A 23,404-nucleotide genomic window follows, 5' to 3' on the forward strand; every position below is an offset into this window, starting at 1 on the left:
AATCGAGAAAGAGTGGGGGAGATGAAAGGTGGTTATAGACATCTTATTAGAGATTTTCAGATTGAATGGAATATTTTTACTTCTAAAATTAGGGTTATGGAGATACTCTGAAGATCAACAAAAGGAATAGAGTTTAAATTTTTAGGATATCATTGGATCTTGGAGAGGCTTATTGGCTGTGGAAAGAGTTTGTATCTGTGGTTAAACCAGAAGCAGGGACTCCAACATTTAGAAAAATGAGAACTAACTCTAATGTTCTCTTTGTGAAATCTTGTGAGAATAGAAAAGGTGTTTTTTTTTAGAGGTTTTGAAAATCCAAGAAAGAAATTTGGTAAGGAAGATTATCATTCCAAGTGGAAAAGGCATTGGGGTAGGAGTAAATTCCAACAAATTTTGGGTGAGATTCTTGAAGTAGCTGTACAGAATAATCAAGGCATAAAATTTTAAAAAGTTCTTGGATGTCTGAGGTTAAAAAAATTAAAAAAAAAATTAAAAAAATTTTAGAATAAAATAGATGGAGGAAAAGCAGACTCAAACAATGAAGAATATGGAAGAAAATGCATGGTCTGTCTAGAAGAATTGATATGTAGCTGATAAAAACAAATTAGATTTTCAATTGATAGATGAAGAGTATGAAAATGAAAAGCAACATTCAAACAAAGATTTGCAAAGGAAAGACTTGAAAGCTATAGTAGCAGTCACAAGATATTCAATTGATAACTCCTGAATCAGTGTTAAGTTGACCATGAGGAAATTAGTAAAAAAGAGAATTACTCTGTTAACCTTTCAGCCTGATAAAGCTCTTTGGTAGTGCGAAGATGCTAATGGGGCAAAAAGGTTTCATTCGGTGGAAGACGTTCTCATGGTGCTTTTTCAATTACAATTGAAAGATGGAAGTACAACTTACATTTTGTTCATTTGAAGATTGAATGCGGTAATAGTTGGATTGGTTTAGAAGGTTTACCATTAAATTTCTGGTCAATCAAAACCTTCCAATATTAGAAGAAAGCTATGAAGGTTTGTTCGAAGTGGATAGGAATACTCAAAACCAAAGTAACCTTACAATGGCCATGATTAAAGTTAAAGGCACTTTGATTGGTTTTATCCCTACAAAAACTTTGTTTGAAGGCTTCAAGATAAATCCTTGATCTTTGAATAGTCCATCTGAAAGACAATTTTTTAGTTAGTTGAATAGAAAAACCAATTGATTCGTGGAGGATGGAAGATCAGAAGACAAAAGCAAAAAGTAGGAGACGATAACGTGGATAAAGCTTTAAGAGATCATGCTGAGAGGATTGGTACACGTAAGCCAACAATAAATTAATTCTCTTTAAGATCGAAAGTTATTGAAAGTCAAAGGAATGATGATTAAGAAGTGGCTAAACAAGCAAGTTCCTATGCCACAAAGTTAAATTCAAGCAATTCCATGATTAATCGAAACAAGGTTTACAAGAAAGAATTTAATAGGATAGTTGGTGAGTGAGCTAAGATCTTTTTTAGGGCTCGTGAACTATTACCGAAGATTCATCGTAAGTTACTCGAAGAGGGCTGCTCAACTCAAAAAAAAGGCTGAAATGGAGGAAGGATTGGGCTTTTCTTAAACCCATTCAAATTAACTTGAGGAGAACATTTTCAAATCAGTTGTATAATTCTAGGGGAATTTGGCCCAATACCCTCATAGGACCGAGGTTAATGATTTTTGTCCCCTCACTTGATATCTTTTTTGTTCTACCCTTCAATATCCATTATAACCTTCAAACAAAAAAAAATTACTTACATATCCTATTATATTTTAAACCAAACAAAAATCAACTTTTTTTAAACGTCTTTACACGAATACACAAATACAAAAAACCAAACAAACGGCTTTACATGAACACACAAATACACGAAAATCCCAAAATTTCATAAAAGTGTCTCAAATTTTGCAAAAAAAATTGATGACTGTTCACCCTGAATAATTTCCAAGGAAATCGTCGGTAACCAACAAATACCCTCTGGAAAAATTACCGACGGTTTCGTCGGTAATTCCCGAGGGTGTACAGTCCATAACATTTTACCAATTTTTTGGACCCCACAAGTCCCATAACGTGTGTTGAATGCAAAAACATGGCAAATAGGGATTCTAAAATTATGCTAAGTAGAGAAAATCCCAAAATTTCATAAAAATGTATCAAATTTTGCAAAAAATTTGGATGACTGTTCACCTTCGGTAATTCCCGAGGAAATCGTCGGTAACCAACACATACCTTCTGGAAAAATTACCGACGGTTTCGTCGTTAATTCCCGAGGTTGTACAGTCCATAACATTTTACCAATTTTTTGGGCCCCATAAGTCCCATAACGTGTGTTGAATGCAAAAACATGAAAAATAGGGATTCTAAAATTATACTAAAGAGAGAAAATCCCAAAATTTCATAAAAGTGTCTCAAATTTTGCAAAAAAATTGGATGACTGTTCACCCTCGGTAATTCCCAAGGAAAATCGTCGGTAACCAACAAATACCCTCTGGAAAAATTACCGACGGTTTCGTCGGTAATTCCCGAGGGTGTACAGTCCATAACATTTTACCAATTTTTTGGGCCCCACAAGTCCTATAACGTGTGTTGAATGCAAAAACATGGTAAATAGGGATTCTAAAATTATACTAAGTAGAGAAAATCCCAAAATTTCATAAAAGTGTATCAAATTTTGCAAAAAAATTGGATGACTGTTCACCCTCGGTAATTCCCGAGGAAATCGTCGGTAACCAACACATACCCTCTGGAAAAATTACCGACGGTTTCGTCGGTAATTACCGAGGGTGTACAGTCCATCATATTTTACAAGTTTTTTGGGCCCCACAAGTCCCATAACGTGTGTTGAATGCCAAAACATGCAAAATAGGGATTCTAAAATTATGCTAAGGAGAGAAAATTCCAAAATTTCCTAAACGTGTCTCAAATTTTGCAAAAAAATATGATGACTGTTCACCCTCGGTAAATACCGACGAAACCGTCGGTAATTTTTCCAGAGGGTATGCAGTTGGTTACCGACGATTTCTTCGGGAATTACCGAGGGGGTACAGTCATCCTATTTTTTTGAAAAATTTGAGACACGTTTATGAAATTTTGGGATTTTCTCTCCTTAGCATAATTTTAGAATCCCTATTTTGCATGTTTTTGCATTCAACACACGTTATGGGACTTGTGGGGCCCAAAAAAGATGTAAAATGTGATGGACTGCACACCCTCGGTAATTACCGACGAAATCTTCGGTACTTTTTCCAGAGGGTATGTGTTGGTTACCGACGATTTCCTCGGGAATTACCGAGGGAATACAGTCATCCAATTTTTTTGCAAAATTTGAGAGCTTTTTAAGAAATTTTGGGATTTTCTCTCCTTAGGACAATTTTAGAATCCATATTTTTCATTTTTTTGCATTCAACACACGTTATGGGACTTGTGGGGCCCAAAAAAATTGGTAAAATGTGATTGACTGTACACCCTCGGTAATTACCGACGAAACCATCGGTAATTTTTCCAGAGGGTATGTATTGGTTACCGACGATTTCCTCGGGAATTACCGAGGGTGAATAGTCATCCAAATTTTTTGCAAAATTTGATACAATTTTATGAAATTTTGGGATTTTCTCTACTTAGCATAATTTTAGAATCCCTATTTGCCATGTTTTTGCATTCAACACACGTTATGGGACTTGTGGGGCCCAAAAAATTGGTAAAATGTTATGGACTGTACACCCTCGGGAATTACCAACGAAACCGTCGGTCATTTTTCCAGAGGGTATTTGTTGGTTACCGACAATTTCCTCCGGAATTACCGAGGGTGAACAGTCATCCTATTTTTTTAGAAAATTTAAGAACTTTTTAAGCAATTTTGGGATTTTCTCTCCTTAGGATAATTTTAGAATCCATATTTTTCATTTTTTTGCATTCAACACACCTTAGGGGACTTGTGGGGCCCAAAAAATTGGTAAAATGTGATTGCCATAGGGTTTCGATAATTACCGATGAAACCTTCAGTAATTTTTGAATCAAAAACAAATTGAACTTTTTCATTTTTTAATGCCGTTTGATCACTTACTTTGCCAGAATTTATCATTAATAATGCTACATTTAGCATGTTATTGGTTGGAACACACATGATTGAAGTTGCTGGATGGAATTGTTGTGAGTCTTTTACGACGATGTACAAATGTCAATTACCGATGATGCATTGGTCATTACCATTGGGCAGTAATATCATCCATGCAATAGTAAGAAACATACAAACAACTGAACCAAAAACTGAAGACGGAATGATATGTTATCAAAACAATACGACAGATGAATTTGATAATAAAAGAACACATAAAGCCAACGTCTATTACACCAAAACACACGTTACGCAGTTGACCAACTAATTGCATTCCTGACTACATTTCATACACATGCATACCACATAACATGGCCTCATTGTCTGAATATAGCATCATGCGATTGATGGGCATTCGTTTCAGTGGTGCTGTTGGTTGTTAGTGCTATCAAGTGGTACGGCGGCGGAGCATGATCGACTGCTGTGACCAGCCTGTTTGCACCTCCCGCATCTATATTGATGACGTTCCTCTCCTTGAGATTGAATCTTTTTCTTTCTCGGTCTTCCTGACTGTTTGCCAATTTGAAGTGGAAGTACAACCTGGTTTATGACATCATTTGGAGCATGCCACTGACTTTTATCTCCAAGTGGATATATGGTTTCCGAATATGCATCACGGAGTGAGTCAACTGAGTAATGCGCCGAGCAAAGGAAATATGGAGAGATATGTCGATGCTTACATGCTGCAATTGCATGGACACAAGGAAATCCATCAATGTCAAATTCCTTGCATGAGCACGTCTTATTTTCTAAGTTAACAACTCCAACAAACATGCCATGGCCAACAACTTGAAACTCATATAAGTTCATTGGCATAACACGTAAGCCTCTGCCATTATTTGAGCGGTCCTGCATGATTTTTTCCAACCAATTAGTAACAGGAGTTTGCATTGCAGCAGCGTTAGTTCGACGTTCATACCACCACCTTTGCAAGACATCACGAATGTGATCTAGTAATGGCAAAACAGGTTTATCCCTAGCATCAATAAGCATAGAGTTCATGCTCTCTGCAATGTTAGTTGTCATTATGTTGTATCTATTGCCCGGAAAATGTGATCTAGCCCATTTTGAAGGACTTGCATCCTTAAGATATTGTACAGCTTTAATACTAACCCCTTCTAAAAGCTGCATGGCCTTATCAAAATCCTCAACAATATATGCTCTAGCTGCATCATTAAAAGTTGATATAATCGCGTTGACATTACCTTTAAACTTCTTAGCACGTAAATTTGTACCAAGATGATATGTGCAGTGGCCATGATGATTATTAGGGAAAACTGTACGTATTGCTTTTGCAATGCTCTTGTGTCTATCCGATATAAAAAAGCTATATTCGGATCATCCCCAAACGCTTCTTTAAAGCTCTCAAAAAACCACGTGTAAGCCGCATCCGTCTCCCCAGGGCCTATTCCATAAGCAAGTGGATAAATTTGATTGTTCCCATCCAAACATGATGCAATATATAACAAACCTTTATATCTATTCTTTAGTGTAGTTTCATCGACAGCTACGACTCTCCGCATATGCTGGAACCCTCTAATGCTAGCTCCAAGTGCCATGAAAAAATATAAAAATCTGTTTTGATCATCAGTTTCAATTTGAGTAAACGTGCCCGGATTTTTGCTCTTCAAAACGTGACTCCATAAAGGAAGTTTTGCATATGAATCTTTTGGCGTGCCCCACAAACCTGATAGTGCAACTTCCTTAGCGGCCCATGCTTTGTTGTAGCTTATGTTTACTCCGTAATTAGAGCGAATGTCATGCACGATATCTAGAGGTTTGTATTGCCTTGAAATCCTATCAAACTTTGGCTGGATGATGTCTCCGATAACTGAACTTGTTGCTTGACGATGACCCCTTTTCATGATATTTAAAGAGCAAATATGCTCATCCTTGAAGGCCCTAATCATGAAGGCCTCTGTATTATCACCATGTAGTTTGGTAGCACGCATTCACTACATGCAATTGTCGTTTGCACATACAACCTCATATCGGACTCTATCCGACTTTTTGACCTTGAATTCAAAATTTCTCCTTAGTGCATAAAGACTAATCTTCTTCTGTAGCGCATTCTTACTCGCAAAGATTTGGTTGATTCGAATGATTTCATGGACATTGACGGATAAGAAGTGATGGTTAACCCTAAGTTCAGCCATTGTTTACCATGATTCTCATCATAAAATGAAGTTGCATTGAACACAAATCTTGGTGTAAATAAACGTTATCAAAGAGTATAAGAATTAAACCTTGGCATGTTTACAAGTTAGGTTATGCTCAGCATAAGGTCAAAATGTAGTTATTTTTACCACCTCACCAGAAATGAAGGCATCTGCAAAGGATCCCAGCAATAAAGCACTAACACTCAAGGATGTTTTAGGATTCAAAGCGTGTTGCGTGGAGATTAATAAACAAAATAACTGAAGCAGATCAGAGTGTATAAGTATAATATAGAAAACATATTAAAGTGAGCTTCCATTATTTGCTTACAATGTACAGAAGTATTATACAATAACATCATTGAAAAGGAACAAATACTACTTGGACATGAATCATAACTACACTAGTGTTCATTATTTTACTAAGAGTGGTAACAACTCATTGTTAAGGCACAGTAAAAAAGATGTAGGGTCATTATCAAAACTTCATCTTTGGAGAATTATAAACATATATACAAGTAGGAAAGCTGGCTTTCCATAAAATTATTACTCTTCACTAACTTCAAAAGAATGATCTAGCTACCAGATATGAGCTGTTCAGGATGTTAAACATTCCAACATATTGTATTGCTGCTGGCATGCAATCACGTTAAATAGAAACTTCAAACTTTTCCATGTTTGTGTTGCTGCCTTATTCTACACCTCTCACATCATCTCAGATACCTGCATTTGGAGGAAACCGAGGAGAGCTCATTTTAAATTTAAGGAATAAAAACAAGCAACTGCTTTTTTCACCTAAACAATTAACAGCCAGTCCTCTAGTGGTCATATCCTCTTAATGCCTCAAGGATTTTATCCACCCATCTACCACCAAAAAAAATTATATCAGGTAGCATGTTCAAATAATTGATCATAATCACATAAAAGCAAGCACGTATATTCTTCTGGTCAGGTACAACGTGAAAATTACTAGAAGGAATCCCACTTGTAAAAAAAAAAAAATTCAACAGCTGTCATTTTGTCAAATTCACAGCTGGCACGAGTAAATTCTTATAATTGACACATAATTTCTCCATTTGACCATGCCAAAAGTATAAAATAATAGAAATAGAGTAGTTCTCCACGGGGTGTGTCCCTAATTTCATCTTCTAAGGGATTTTTTATACCACCATCAGTCTAAAATGGAAATGAAGTTGTCCATTAGTATAAGAGATTGAAAACCATTGGATGGTTCTATTGCAACGATGTAAGAGAAATCAAATAAAAGCATTAAAAAATATGGCCCTCTGACAAATCACAAAACTGGTATGCAACTTAACTATCGTCCAAGTATGTTTAGAGCTAGAACTGCCGAGTAAGGCTTCTCTCTCAAGATGTTACGTATATACTTTCTTGGAATTCTGTCTTTGAAGAAACAAGAGCATGCCTACGATAGGACAGTGAAATGAGAAAAGGTAAAACTAAACATTTCAGAATATTCAGTCAGAATGAGGATAAAAAGGAAGGTGCAACTCATACCTTCCTAGATGCATAGATGCAATAGGTCCTTCATATCCAAACATGCCAAAAAAGGGATGCATAACCAAGATATGCTTAAAAGATAAATTTCAATGAGTAAACACTAAGAAGACAGTGGACACAGGACATAACATACAAACAAATTGTACTTCAAATATGGAGGAAGAAATGCATGCTAATAAATAATCAAGAGAAATAGAAAATAAGATAAAGTATATGTAGGAAATAAGAGGTAGACTTCTCTTTATATTAGAATGAAACATACATGCACAAGCTACAAAAGTCATGTATTGTTTTCACCATATAAATAAGTGTATGCACAAGATAAAAGCAAAATAAAAAGATATTGAAAACAGATTTTACCATAAGGTATGGAGGTTTTAACCCTATTGCCTGTCCTTTCGAAGACCTGTGAAGTGATGCACCCATCTTTACCCTATATAGAATATATGTAAATGACACCATTTGAGGAACACAAAAACCTCACAGAATATGGAAATCAGAATTTGAAAATAACATTTATTATCATAATAAAAATAATGAAAAATGTATTTTCTTGTCAGGTTGCTTAAGGTTTTAGTTCTTTCGCAAATTCTTCTTCTGTTTGACACTAGCATATCCACTTTATAGGGAAAACAATTTCTTTAATTTATTATGCCTCTTTGAAGTACCAATCACTTGTGCAAGGAATTACATCAAGAATGAGTATTAAAAAGAAAATATAAGAATTGTAAGAAAAAAAGGAGTAGGAATTGGTTCAATGATCACACTAAGTATATTTCATTGTTTAAAATATATATATATATATATATATAAAATATGGTGTGATAAGACGAAGCTTAAGGAATTTCAAATCATTTCAAGATCTTGATGTGGAAAGACATGAGCTCATAAATGCAACTAAAAAATTTATGTATTGTACAAATAGAAAAGCATATATACAATATTACAACTTAGTTTCTAAAAAATTGCTTCGGGGGACAAAAAGAAAAAAAGAAAAAAAAAAGTAAGAAAAGATACTTGTTTTCCTTACCACTTTACAATTGAATTCTCATCACTGCCATCCATTCCAGGACGAGGGTCAAATATTGAAATCCTCAATTAACAATATCCACCCTTCAAATATTTAAGGAAAATGTATATTTACCATAAAGTGATACTTTAAAATGTATAAAAAATTTCAAGGTGGACAATGTAAAAAAAACACGACCACTGAAGTAGGGTATAAAAATCAAAAAACAACTACAAAAGTGTTGGAAGACCAATTTTAGTAAATACATAAATTTAAGCTACTAGGCATCAAAATATAATTCAAGGCAACTAGGGATATGTAGCACAATTATTCGAGAAATATGCACAAATCACAGATAATTTCTATCCAATTGAAGGATAAACAGAAAAGTTAATAACAAATAAGAAGGTATCAAAAGACTAGTTTATTTAATACAGAACCCAGTAATTTAACTTTTTAACCTCGACAGAAATTCAAGTTGATATATAAATTAGGAACAGAAAAGAGCTTAATTCCAATAATCAATATATTACATGGGGACTGCATAAATAATCATAGCCCAAATTACACAATTGCCTAATTTGCAGGTTTCATAGGCAAAGTAAACAATAAGTCATTTTAGTTCACGCTCTGCCTTCCTAACGTAATATCTTTTAAAATGAAAATCAATAAAATGTCATTTAACATAAAGCAAGCATACAAAGGACATAGAGCAAGCATAAAAAGGTTATCCAGTTAACACTTATCATAATAAGACCCACCTAATAAGTCTTCGACCACCTTCATTGTTTGACATTACTGCTTGCAAGGAATTATCTTGGTATATGATCAGATTAGCGTAAATACCTAACTGAAAACAAAATTGAAAACACAGTGGGTCATTTTTTTAAGCTATGACAAAAAAAAGCTTACAATAAGATTGGCAAGAGCAGTCTCCTTCACTGCGCTCTCTTCCTTGCTTGCCATTACTTCATCGTTTCCTCTCTCTCTCTGTTTTTATTTTGTTTGGGATTTGACCGCTTCAGTTCAGTGTCTAATGCTCACACATTTGAATACTTAGACACCGTCGTCAATTAAGTTTGAATGGGAAATTCAAAACTCAAACCCTAACTCTAAATCTAGTGTTTCTAGGGGAAGGGTGAGGAAGGAGAAGAGAAGAGCCGGTGAAGATTTTGAAGGAGTATAACTCGAAGGGAAGTGAAAGAAAAAAAAAACAGAGAAGAGAACAATGGACTTTTCGTTTAATTTGTTTTTAATATCTCAAAAGGGTACTATAGGAATATTAAAAAATAAAAGGGTAAAACAAAAAGATTTAGAATCGAGTGGGTAGATATCGTTAGGAGGACTCCAACAGGGGTAAAGGGCCAAATTCCCCATAATTCTATGAAGCTTGGCTCAGTGGATAGCCTAAGGCTTAAACAAAAGGGGGCTATCAACTTTAAGCCCACGAAAAATTTTTGAAAGGAAATATTGTAAAAGATGGTTCATTTTGTGTTCTAGAATCACGTTTATGTTTAAATGCAGAGGTGACAGAAAAATAATATGGGAAATAAGGGAAGTAAAAAGGTGGATAGGTGTTACGTTAAAGAAATTAAAAAGTAAAAATAGTATTTCAAAGGTTGAAGACGAGCAATGGAGAGAAGAAATAAAAGATAGATTTGATGGAGCAGCAGGAGAAAATGGTCTTCATATAAAGGAAACTTTGGACCCGAATGGCTTTAAGCATAACTCTGATGTTGACGGAACTTCTTGAGATGAAGATATTAAGAGTATAGTTCCAAAATCTGACACCAAAGCAGATACTTGAAAGTTTTTTTGGTTATTTTACGAGATATAGCAAGAGTTGGAGAAAAATCACATCAATAAAAATCAAGGTTACTAAGCCAAGTGATAATAAAGCTGTAAGGAATTTGTTGTACAATTTTCATTCACAAGTATAAAAACAAAGATATGGAAACACTAGGACATAGGAATTCACCACTAATTAATCTGGAAATTGATATTAAGCTTGCAAAGTTGGAATTTATGTAACGTTTTTAATGTTTAGATTTGAATGATTTAACATTAATGGGTAATTGATGGTGAATTGATGGCATAGCCTTTAATTTTCCTTCCTTCTGTTTGGGTGTTTGGGAGGAGCAAGGGATAGAGATGATGGTATGAATGCTTTCATCAATAAAAGTTTCATCAGACTTATTCATATTATGAGGCTTTCATTTTGATATAAACGAGAATTTTGAAGAGTTTTAGTGTTAGTTTACATTGTGTGCATAATGTGGTAAAGCTTAGGTACATTAAGTTAGCAATAAAAGATTTTAAAAGTGTTGTGTTCAAAATCTAAATCAACCTGTTGTATTATGAGAGACAAATATCACAGAACCATCTACACTGGTAGGGAAAAATTCATCTTAAAGATACTATTGTATTACACAGACCTTAGATAAATTATTAAATTTCATACATATAGGTTTTGAATTTTTTTTTCCTTTTAATTTTTTCTTGCAATTTAAACACGTATAAGTTCACCACAAGTAATTCACAAGCATCTATGAATAGCTTTTACATAAACATTGAAGTAATTACATAACTGATTAAGATTAAAAATTGTACAACCCCATAAAAAAAAAATATATATATATATATATATATATATATGTTAGGCTTCATATGGCATATTAGTCACTCAATAGTGACAAAGGACCCACTTTGCCATAATATGTAATTCATAATATAAACTCGTGAAGGATTGATTGATAGAATTAAGAGGCATAAATCATATATTTTTTAGATGGACAAGATGGAGAGAAAGTTGATAATTTAGTAGCCTAGGATTTGGTTGTCAAAAGTTAGGCGAGGGGTGGACTTGAGATTGAAAATTCGACAGAGCAAAATATTGCTTTATTAGGAAAATTGCTTTGCATATGTCCCTTAGAACAAAATTCTTTATAGGGCATGGTTGTTAGAATCAAATATAGTTTTTATACTAATAGCTGGGATTCAAACTTAGTCATTGGAGGTTGTTTTAGAAATCCATGAAAATGTATATCTCAGGAATTTTATTCTTTTTTTATTTGTTTATTTTTTAAGTAGAAAGTGGGATAAGGCAACAAAATATGTTTTTGGGAAGATGTGTTGCAAGGTGATAAGTCTTTTGCTGTCAATTTTTCAAGGCTTTTTAAATTGTCCAATACTCATAATGCTTTCATTTCAGATGCTTGTTCTTTGGCTTCTAATCATATGAATTAGGAAATTTTTCCTTTAGATGAAATTTGAATATCTAAGTTCTTTGTTAGATGCGGAAAGAGAATAGAAGACTAATGAAAAATTTTATTGTTGTTTGCTGTTGCCTGTTGGTTCTTTGGGATGTGAATGTTTGCACCATTATGTCCAAGACAACCTACAAGTAAAAACCCATGAGGATCTAGAGGATCTGTCATCATTTCCAACCAAGGACGCTTCCAGGTTCCCTTTTAGCTCCTTTTCAACAAAAAGTCTCTCTTCTTGAGACTCCCTCTTTGTTTTCAGACATGGAACACAATCAACCTTTACTGGTTCCCATCCATGAAACTCTCAGATCCCTCACTCTTCAACCGAGATCCAACTTAGAAGAACTGGTTAGCAACAGTGTATTAGTAGGGAAACTTCTAACTCCCAAAAGCTTCAGTCGCTTCACCATTACAAAAATCGTTCAAAAAATTGGTGTCTAAAGGGCAAGATTCAGATTGAAAAGATTGAGGAAAATACTTTCAAGTTTTCCTTTAACTCCTTCGAAGATAAAGAGAGGATCTTTAAGGGACGACCCTAGACCTTCAACGGAGCTCACATCATCCTGAAGGAATGGCCAAAATCTCTAGCCCTATCTAAAATCTCTTTTCTTTTCACAACTTTCACAATCCAAGTCCACGGTTTGCCTCCCATGTACCTCCACGAAGACACTGCTGCACTGATAGGGAATCGATTGGGAAAAGTTCTTACGGGATCCATAAACAGGCACTGTGTGGTGGCTCAAAGATATTTACGCTTTAAGGTTGACATCAATGCTGAAAATCCAATTCCTGCCGGTTTTTTCCTAGAGAGATTAGAAAACAAAGAAACGTGGATCCAGTTCAAACTTGAACACCTCGGAGACTTTTGCTACAGCTGTGGTCGCCTCATGCATGTAACTGGGAAATGCACTTCTAGCAAACCAACGATGATCACCACTGGAGCAGGTCTAGAGACTCGTCTCTACGGGCCTTGGTTGAGATCAGAATCGCCAGGAAGCATCACTTTCGCTAGGCCACCGATGGTTGTCAGAGAACAATGTCAGACAATTAATAAAATAAGGAACTTGGAAGGAAAAAGGCTGCTGGCTCCTAAAGGCTACTGGCTAGAGGACACAATTCACCAAAAAATAACAGAACTCGAGGAATTTGCAGGAAGCAACAACAGCCAAAGTCAGCATGTGCAGGAGGCAGAGCCTACACATCTCAGAGATCTGTGCCCTGAGTTAGAAACCCTAAATCTAACTCTTAAAAGAATTGATTTGAGCAGAGAGAAGGATCCACAGGAGGCAATCTCTCTTAATATCAGGAATCCCAATTTCAACTCTTTGGGCCTATTCGCATGGGCCTCTAATCTGTTACAGGCCACTGCCTCTTGCCATGTAGAGGATAATAGACTACAGTGCCCATCAATTTTGGTTCACCTTGCAGCTATTCAAACGGGCCCCCCTTTCACTTTTAACACCTCTGGAGATAGACTTTCCGGCAAGGAATAGAGAGCCCCTAGTAACTCTTACAAGCGCCCTACCTTATTGGATTTACATGGCCCACCCAGGAGCTACCTTAGAATCGATGAACTCAAAAGACACGAGACCTTGGAAGATAATCAGACCCAGGAGGAGACTTAAGGACAAGAGGATGGATACGGTATGGGTAGTGAAACTGACTTATACTCACAAGACGCACACGTTTCGACCTCCAAAGAAATCACTGGGAGGGAGGAAGGAGAGACCGATTCACACGAAGAAGCATTAACAGATAAGGAACACCTAGAACTGCAAAGAGTGAGGAGGAGCATTCGGATCCGAGAATGAGGGAATCGAACGTGGTCTTGGAAAAAAGAAGCTAGAAAAAGGACTTGAAACTTACCAGCTAGAAACCGAATCAATGATAGGGCTTCAAGCTCCTCCTCCAGCGACAACTAGATTTTTAACAGGCCAAGGAGGCGGGCCTACTCATGCCCCTCCCGCAACCATGAAATTCTTATATGGAATTCCAGGGGTTTAGGACAACTAGAGGTGGTTAATGTCTTGAAAAGCTTGGTCAAGAAGTTTAATCCTTCATGTGTTTTTCTATGTGAAACCAAAGGTGGAAGGGAGCGGTTAGAAAGGGTCTGTAGGACTCTAGGTTTCTATAAATCAAAGATTATTGAAGCAAGAGGCAATGCCGGGGGTCTTTGCTTAATGTGGTCGAACGATTTCAACTTACAAATCAAATGGACCTCGGAGAGGGTGATATACGGAGATGTTCTTGATAGAGAAGGAACCCCATCTGGAGCCTTTTAGCTTGCCACGGTCCTCCTTACACGGGAGAAAAAAAGAATTTCTAACTTAATATGTCTGAAGTTGTAAACAACTTAGATAGGCCTTGGCTTCTTTTTGGCAACTTAAATGAAATCATAGATGGGTCGAAAAAGCTTGGAGGACGCAATATCTGGAGAAGAAAAGTTTTTTTAAAAGAGTTTATAAATGAAGTGAATGGTTTTGATTTAAACTTCATTGGAGGCCGATTCACTTGAGACAACCGACAAAGTGGACAAACTCTCATCAGGGAAAGGCTAGACCGAGCCATTGCAAGCAGAGATTGGCTTGACAACAACCCACAGGCTCTGGTGGAGCATATTCAATCCGAAGCCTCTGACCAGTGCCCTATACTGATTCATTCTGACGGAGAAGAGAAAACGGCAAATAGACCATTTAGATTTTTCAAAGCTTGGATCACCGATAAATCAAGCTGCTATGTTGTCGATAAAGCTTGGAATTCATATCATCGCCCCGGGATGGAATGCCATAAACTCAAAAAGAGTCTCTCAGAAACTTCTAAGGCTCTCAAAATATGGAATAAGAAAATCTTTGGTCTTGCTAACAAGAAAACCCAAGAATTAGAATCTGAGCTGAAACTTATCCAACAGGAGGACTGCCAAGATCTTGCCAAAGAATCCATTGTCTTGGATAAACTGAAGGTCTACAGAGACATATGGGAATCTATTCTTCAACAAAAATCTAGAGAAGTTTGGCTTAAGAAAGGGGACAAAAACACTAGCTTTTTCCACGCCAGTTTACTTAATAGAAGACGAAGGAATACCATTCAAGCAATCAAGGCTAATCAAGACTGGCTCCATGACCCCGAGCAAATAGGACAGCATTTCATACAACAATTCACAAACCTATTCACCTCATACCATCCTCGAATCCCAGAAGCTATTAAAGAGTTGGGAGGCAACTGCATTACTCAAGAGGAAAATTTGGAGTTAATGAGAATTCCTTCGGCTGAGGAAATCAAAGAGGCAGTCTGGAACTTACACCCCTTGAAAAGCGCCGGCCCAGATGGATTCTCGGCATTTTCTTCAGGAGTTATTGGAGAACTGTCCAAGAAAAGGTTGTGAACTTTACTCAAGAATGCTTCAGGTTAAAAAGAATCCCATGCCCGGTCAACAAACTTTTCTGGTTCTCATCCTAAAAGTGACCCAACCTCAAAACTTCAACCGGTTCAGACCAATCAGCCTGTGTAATTTTGTTTATAAAATTGTGGCTAAAATCCTTGCCAAGAGACTTAACCTTCTGGTTAATAAGTTTATCTTCCATAATCAGGGGGCTTTCGTAAAAGGCAGGTGGATTGCAGAGAATACCGTTATTGCCCAAGAGGTAGTCCATAAGGTCCATTCACACAAAGGAAAGAAAGGCTTGATGATAATCAAAATAGACCTCAAAAAAGCCTACAACCGTCTAGAATGGAGCTTTATCGACAAGGCTTTGGAAGTGTGGGGTTTCTCCATGGATTTTCGATGGATGATTCGAAGCTGCTTGAGCTCGGTTAATTTCTGTTTATTGCTCAACGGGAACATCTGTGGTTCTTTCCAGCCAGAAAGAGGCATCCGCCAAGGTGATACGCTCTCTCCTAGTTTGTTCATCTTATGCTCTGAATTTCTTACTAGGATTCTTGCCAAAGAGGAGGAACAAGGTCGGATCCATGGCATTAAAGTTACTCGCAGTGCCCCAGCGATTTCACACCTCATGTACGCAGATGACCTTTTAGTAATGTGTCGAACAGAACTTACAGAAGCTGAAATCATCAAAGACTACTTAGACAAATATTGTTGCTGGTCGAGACTGGCTATTAATGCAGCTAAGTCCAACATTCTCTTCTCCAAATCCACCCACAGAACTGATCGGAGGCTAATTAGAGACATGCTAGGGTTCAAGGATATGGAAAATAAAGCTATTTACCTTGGCAACTCTTTAGTGCTGAGAAGAAATAAGACAAAAGAGTTCTTTAGACTCAAAGAAAAAGTCAGTTGCAAACTTGAAGGATGGAACAAACACCTCCTCTCCAATGTCGGAAAAGCCACTCTTATCAAATCAGTAGTACAGGCTATCCCAACTTATACCATGACCATGCACTTCTCCCTACAGCTGTTTGTGACGATCTTGATGCTCTCGTACCCAAGTTTTGGTGGAAGTCGAATCCTACGACCTCAAGTTTCTTGGCTCTAAAAGCTTGGAAGGAAATATGCAAGCCCAAGGACCTGGGTGGCCTGGGATTCAAAAGGTTTAAAGACATGAATTTGACTTTACTGGCTAAGCTTGGTTGGAAGCTGGCCAATGGGGAGAATTGCTTATGGACTCAGATTCTTAGAGCCAAATATCTTCAAAATTCTACCTTTTTTGGATACAAGGCGAAAAGAGGAGATTCAAGTGTTTGGCAAAGTCTGATCAAGATTCGGAATATCCTCCGCACAGGTTCCTGTTACCGCATAGGAGACGGGTCCTCTATTGACATATGGCAGGATCCTTGGCTTCCCAACCTCCCTAATAAAATCCCTATAGCGATGGAAAATCTAAATATCACAAACCGAAGACGTGTTTACGAGCTATGGGATGAGACAGGAACCTCCTGGAATGAGGGACTTATTCGGAAAATTTGTGTCACAGAATCAACTGAAGCAATTCTCAAACTGGATCTACGAAGTGTTCCATGTGAAGATAAACTTATTTGGCAAGGAAACAAGGAAGGAATTTTCTCGATTAAAAGTTGCTACAACATATTCTTTAGAGACAAATGGAATAGAGAATCTCATAGAGTTTAGAGGAAACTTTGGAAACTTAAAATCCATGAATGTCTCAAAATCTTTCTCTGGAGAGTCCTTGCGAAGCAATTCCCACTCGGGAGGCTATCTTTAACAAAACAGGTAAAGGAGATCAGTGCTATGTTCTCTGCGGAGTAGAGATTGAAACGTCCTTTCATCTCTTCAAGGAGTGCCACAGTATCAGAAGGCTTACCTTTGCAAGCAATTAGGGCTGCAGACTTGATAGCTGGGACATATCTAATATAGAAGAGTTAATGGTTTTCTGTATTGATCCAAAGCCAGATGCTTGTTTCCAGAATATGGAAGGAAGAACAATCATAATTTTTCTTGCCTCTCTTATGTATGCTGCCTGAAACCATAGGAATGAGAAGATTTTTCCAAGATCTCCTCACACACAGATTTTGTATTTCGGTTCAACCGGTTGGTAGAAGAGTTCCTAGCTTCGGGAGAAGCAGGAAAATATTCATCCTTTTCTCTTAAGGAAAGGTAGAAACCCCCTTTAGAGGGCTGGAGGAAGATCAACGTGGACGCAGCCTTCATCAATGGCCAAGCAGGAATTGCTTTCATTGATAGAGATTGTAAAGGAAATCTCCTCTCTCTCGCCTCAAATTTGGTCACCTGCAACTCTCCTTTGGAAGCTGAACTCAAAGCTATTACTTGGGTAGCAAGCCTAGCAACCGAGCGGAATTGGGATAAAATTTGCTGGTCTTCTGACTCTTCCTTGGTGGTCAAGGGCATTACTAAACAAGAGGATCCCTCTGCATGGTCTACCAGAAATGATCTCCTTCTTCTTAGGTCCTTATTTGCCAATTTCAATTGGTCCATTTCCTGGAATTCAAGGTTGACTAATAATGCCATAGACTTGCTTGCTAAAAAAGCTCTTCATGACAATTTGCTTTTTGACTGTATTGGTAATTCTGTCTCTCTTCTAAGAGATCTTTTGAATATTTTGACCACCGACTTGCTAGGAGGTGGCCTCTCGTTGTAATTCCTCCTCTTTTGGAGGCTTTTTGTGCCTTTGGCAATGAATTATCTTTTCAAAAAAAAAAAAAAGTTCTTTGTTAGATGTTTTAGGAAATGTTTGTACCAATTATCTAGCTTCCGACAAAAGAAAATGATCACTGGATTCTTTGAGCTTTTCATGTAAATCTTTCCATGCTGTCATAGATAGTGGTGAATATTGTTTTTTGAGCCTTTCAATTTCGTTTTGGAAATAGAGTATTCATGTAAGTCACCAAAAATCAATGGAATACTCTCGAAACCAATTCACTTGGGCTGAAAGTCTTTGCTTAGCTAGTTTTTTTGCGGAAAGTTAAATACCTGTGAAGTGCTTCAGAGCGAAGATCCTAAGGTGCTTTGTGTAGAGAGGAAGCAGAACTATAGATCATTTATTTATTCACTATAAAGTTACAAGAAGTTTGTGGATTAGATTACTACAAGAAGCTAGGTTATATTGGGTATTTCCTGAATATAGTGGATCATTGATGATGGAAAAACAGGTCGATTTTAATACTAATAACTTGACCAAGATGATGTGGAAATCTCTAGTTTTATCATTGATGTGGGTAATTTGGAATGAAAGGAACAACAGAATTTTTTTAGACACGGTGATGAGCAATGAAAATATTGAAGCTTTATGGGGTCTCTACAGATAACGCTTTCAAATATTTCCTTTTTTCTTTGATTGCTCTAAATTGGAAAGATATCACCGGTGATTGATATGGTGTTTATAAGTCTCTGTCATTATCTTAATGTTAACTCGTTTTTTTTTTTTTAAATTATTATTAAGGATTTCTTATCCTCTCCTTTACCTTTTGCATTGATTTCCTATCAACGAAAGGTTCTTTCTTATCCCATCATTTAAAACTTTCCCTATAATTTAAAGCACGCACAAGTTACAAAAATGACAGACCCGACGCCAATCTTGATTAAACAATCTTACTAAATCGACAGACAGCACAATTAATGGACAAATATAGTAATAGAATAAGGCATCATTTTGCAACAAACAAATAGTTTAATAGAAGCCAAATTCTGAGAGTCACCATTCAAAGAGTTTTCCAAATCTGTTTCATCCACGAGAATTCTCTCTCAGTTATTTAATAATAGGGAAGAATGTTAACACTACGCTAGTTACTCTTAAAAGTTGGTGGGCAAGAAAGAAATCTAATAACTAACAGCAAGACTCTGAAGGCACGAATTAAGTCGGCATGTACCATATCAATATACTTCAACATGCCATTGCTTGTTCTTTTTGAGTTGCGAAAGCTTCTCTTCCCAACTCTCCCCTCTCTGCTCTGCGACCTTTTTTAGAGTTTCTTGGATTCCAGGCATCATTCCCTTGAGACCACAGAAATAGATGTGAGCCCCAGCATCCAATAGTTTAAAAATTTCATCACTATATTCTTCAATCTTGTCTTGAACATACATCTTGCCTCCACTCTTGTTCTTTTGTTCTCGACTAAGTGCTCGATCATACCGGAAGTTATCAGGATAGTCCTTAAGATACTTGGTGAATTCTTCATCATAGAGGAGACTGTCAGAATTGGCCACCCCAAGGAATAGCCATGCAAGACCACCAAACTTAAATGTAGGGACAGATTCCATGAACATACGACGGAGGTAGCCTCTGAAGGGAGCAACACCAGTGCCAGTAGCAATCATTATGTGGGTTGCATTTGGATTATCTTCAGGTAAAAGCATAATCTTGCCAGAAGGTCCTGCCATAATTCTTAAGATATAACCAATAGCCAGATAAAAGGTGCATTGACCATTAAGAGTTTTGCCATCAATGAACAGAAAGGATCAAGAAAGAACAGAGAAACTTGTTCAACTTCTCAAGTAGAATCATTAAACTAAATTATTGAAAAGTGCCAGAGGGACAAAGCAAATTAATCAAGTTCCAAAACAAAAGTCAAACTGGTGAACAAAGAAGGGATAAAGTCATGCCACTTTCCAACCAAAGGCATAAGAACTAAAATGCTGAAGCATCAGAAACATAAAAACCACATAATTTATTCAGTATTATGCAAACAGTAACATCCAGCAAAATAGTTTTCAAAAGACTTTTGGACAGTTAGCCTAATTGAACTGATGGAGGAAAGAAATAATAAAACATAACAGAGGATAAAAAGGATGCATAAAAAGAACAACTCACAGAAGAACGGCCAAATCACAAGGATAATTTTTTATTTTCGCCAAAAAAAAAAAAAAAATTCTAATTCTTTCTGTGCCAGAGTGGGATGAATAGCCAGCAGGCCGAATCAGTTCCACATTATGCAACTGTACAAATAACATCTTTCAACTGCTAATGAAAAGGTGGGAGGCAAGTGGAAACATTCCTTGGAAGTTGATTCAACCTTTCTCATCCAAGAGGAAGGGAAAGTAAAACAAAAGTTTTACATGATTATAAAATAGTTGGTTAAATAAAATGTCCTACAATATCTCCTTTTTCTTGGTTCCTTTGGTTCATTAACACTAAATGTTCCTGCAAACGTATCTGAACGTTAAACTAAATGAGAAAATGGAAACCATTGAGAGGTAGAACTTAACAGCTTAACCCACTTTACATACTCATAAAAACCTTGTAGTCTTTAAACCAACTGGTCATCACATCCGAACTATAATAACCTTATCTAACAATTGGGTACCAACAATACAAATAATAGCATCATTTTCATAAAATACGCAGGCTCTAACCTGTGATCTGAACTTTATCTCCAGCCTTTGAGTTGCACAGAAAATTGCTACATACACCATTCTTTGAAGGATCCTCATTTCCTGTCTCAGGGTCATAATAAACAGCACGACGGACACACAAGCTGGCTGTCTTACCATCGAAAAAATCTCCATACCTCGTGGATGCAATAGAATAAAGGCGAACATTGTGGGGGCTTCCTGGTTTTTTGGGGTTTTCACCCTGAAATGAAGTGAATGATAAGATACCTCAGTGGTGGAATTCTAGTTCAAAATTAGAATAATTAGAATGTCAATATCAAAGTTAACATAACCAGAAAAGTTCTTTATTGATGGACTGAACAACAAAATTGTACTTTTTAATTATGCACACTCCAGCCATTTACAATGAAGATCCAAAGGAACAGCATGAATGCATTCAGTGTCAATAACCTAGTACAGGTCACTTAGAGGACTTAAAAGTGAAGACTACAGAGAAGGGTCATATATAAGAAATTAGAACTTACAGGGGGAATTACACCGTAGCTCTGGCCTTCCCAGTAAGGAACATTGCCACCATGATCAATCACAATGTGACAAGTCTCTCCAGGAGCTTTTGGGCCTACAAGTCTCTCGACAGAAACAATGGTTGCTGTATAAGGTTCCTTAGGCTTGTATAAATTTAGTGGGGGCTCATTGGCATTTTCAAGTTCTAGAGGAGAAACAGCAACCTTAGGTACACTTGCTTGTTGCACTGACATGCACACTATGTGCCGATCTCTTGGCCCTCCACTCTTTGTTTTCAAGTCCAAAGTTACCATAGGTGCCCATGATTTATCATGGAAGCTTATGTTATTTGTCTGCAATAAGATCAAAAGCAGATTTTTTTTGGATTTCATTATCTCATTATCCGAGAACAGCATAGAGCAGGTTAAATGTAGTTTTATTTCATATGAAGCCGAATTCTTACATTAAAGAAATTTGATAGAGGTCACAACTTAAGCATTAATAGATAGCTCACAGCTTAAGCATTAATAGATAGCATCCAAACAGAACAACAGAAAAAGTGCATAAAAAGATGTGAAGGTTCAAAAACCTAAGACATTGTTTTGCAGAGACATCTAAAAGAAATTTTCCGGACTTTAAAAGGAGAGAAGAAAAAAGAAAAAGTAGGCTGAGTTTTCTGGGATCTTTTACCGGAACAATATTCACAAGACAGCTCAAGTTCACAATTAGAAATCATTTACATCATCAAGTAATGTTTTAAGATTATTGTTTATTTTTATAGTTTTCAATTCAGGAAAGAACACGCTGAAAAAATCAACATATTTCACCCTAATCTATGCACAGTTTTTAAGAACTTGTCAAGAAGGCCCTGTAAAGATGATGAATATAAGGAAAAGGATAAAACGATGTAAAATAGAACCACAGAGGGCCGACAGTTAATGAAAATAAGATTGATGACAAAAATTCAAAAGCAACAAGTCGCAATCAAAGCCACATGGCGCAATGTCCACCTAAAGTTTAAACAAATCAAACTGGTCGATAGAGATCAGAGTCTTGTCATTTATTACACGGGAAATTCTTCAGGATAAATGTTTACAAGGAAACTGTATTTCTATAGGAATCATTCTACTCAAAATATCCAAATAGATGATTAAAATCTTCAAGAAAACAAAAGTACATAGTTCATTACGTAACCAAAGAATCCCTTAAACTTCTGATCATAAACAAAATAATAGGCAAAAGTAGCCAAAAAGAACGAAGTTCCTAATTTCCGAAAACGAAGAACACACCTTGAACACTGATTTTCTAACAGAATAGTCCCCTCCAACAGGAACAGTTACAGAAACCTGCAAGAAAAGCGTCCAGACCCATCGAGCAAAGCAAAATCAGTAAATTTAACCAAATATAGTCTATTTGTCAGCTGGGAAAGCCCGGAAAAGAACAAAAAAGTTGAAGATAGTTGAGTCGAAGATGGAAGTGAAACCTGGGAAAGTGCCGAATGAGACATGATCGAATCAGGAAAGAAAGCTTTTAGAGAAATTTGGGCGGATCTGAGGGCTTTATAGGCCCCGGATCATACAGAGTAGAAGCAGCTGGAGGAGTTATCCTTTGGACAACTGCAAAGGACGGGTCTGGCTTTGCCTTTGGCTCCTCGGACTGTACTGTGCCACCCTCAACTGGACAAATTGAATTTCTTTATTAAGATTCTTTGGAAATAAATTAATAAATAATAGAAAAATGTCCACCGTTTTCAATTAAATACAATTGTGTGTCTATCTTTCCTAGGTAAATTGTAATTATAACAATTTTACATCTTACGTATTGCAAAGGTATTTGTAACAACAAATTCTATTTTGGGATCTCAACAATGACTAGAAAACCAAAATGAATGAAAAGAAAAATATGAAATTAAAACAGATAAATCATAAAAGAAAAGTAATCGAGAAACATGCAACTTTTAAAGATTAAAAGGGATGATTTTCATCTTCTTTTTCCTTTTTTTTCTTTTCGCTCATTATTAATCTCTATTGTTAATGTTTAATGTTTTTCCTAA

At 36.5% G+C, this 23,404-nt stretch overlaps 1 protein-coding gene and 1 long non-coding RNA gene across 5 annotated transcripts; both read right to left on the reverse strand.

Annotated features, from left to right (window-relative positions):
* Positions 1 to 6,571: 6,571 nt before the first annotated feature.
* Positions 6,572 to 10,503, reverse strand: LOC107420892 (uncharacterized). Of its 4 annotated transcripts, XR_007237979.2 has the most exons (5): positions 9,582 to 10,503; positions 8,842 to 8,924; positions 8,172 to 8,244; positions 7,809 to 7,836; positions 6,572 to 7,716 (listed from the first exon to the last, which is right to left on the reverse strand). It is a non-coding gene; the product is annotated as an uncharacterized LOC107420892 (long non-coding RNA). The 4 variants fall into 4 exon arrangements; XR_009634231.1 differs by having other exon boundaries at positions 6,572 to 7,836; positions 9,582 to 10,499; XR_007237976.2 differs by lacking the exon at positions 7,809 to 7,836 and having other exon boundaries at positions 9,582 to 10,494.
* An 8,663-nt stretch (positions 10,504 to 19,166) lies between these two features.
* Positions 19,167 to 23,055, reverse strand: LOC107407767 (ferredoxin--NADP reductase, root isozyme, chloroplastic). Its single transcript, XM_016015442.4, has 5 exons — positions 22,835 to 23,055; positions 22,641 to 22,697; positions 21,372 to 21,704; positions 20,869 to 21,088; positions 19,167 to 19,889 (listed from the first exon to the last, which is right to left on the reverse strand). Exons 1-5 carry the CDS (start codon positions 22,856 to 22,858, stop codon positions 19,390 to 19,392), a joined length of 1,134 nt encoding a protein of 377 aa, XP_015870928.2. The 5' UTR covers positions 22,859 to 23,055; the 3' UTR covers positions 19,167 to 19,389.
* Positions 23,056 to 23,404: the final 349 nt, after the last annotated feature.

Source organism: Ziziphus jujuba, chromosome 1, assembly GCF_031755915.1.
Source record: "Ziziphus jujuba cultivar Dongzao chromosome 1, ASM3175591v1".
NCBI lineage: Eukaryota > Viridiplantae > Streptophyta > Magnoliopsida > Rosales > Rhamnaceae > Ziziphus > Ziziphus jujuba.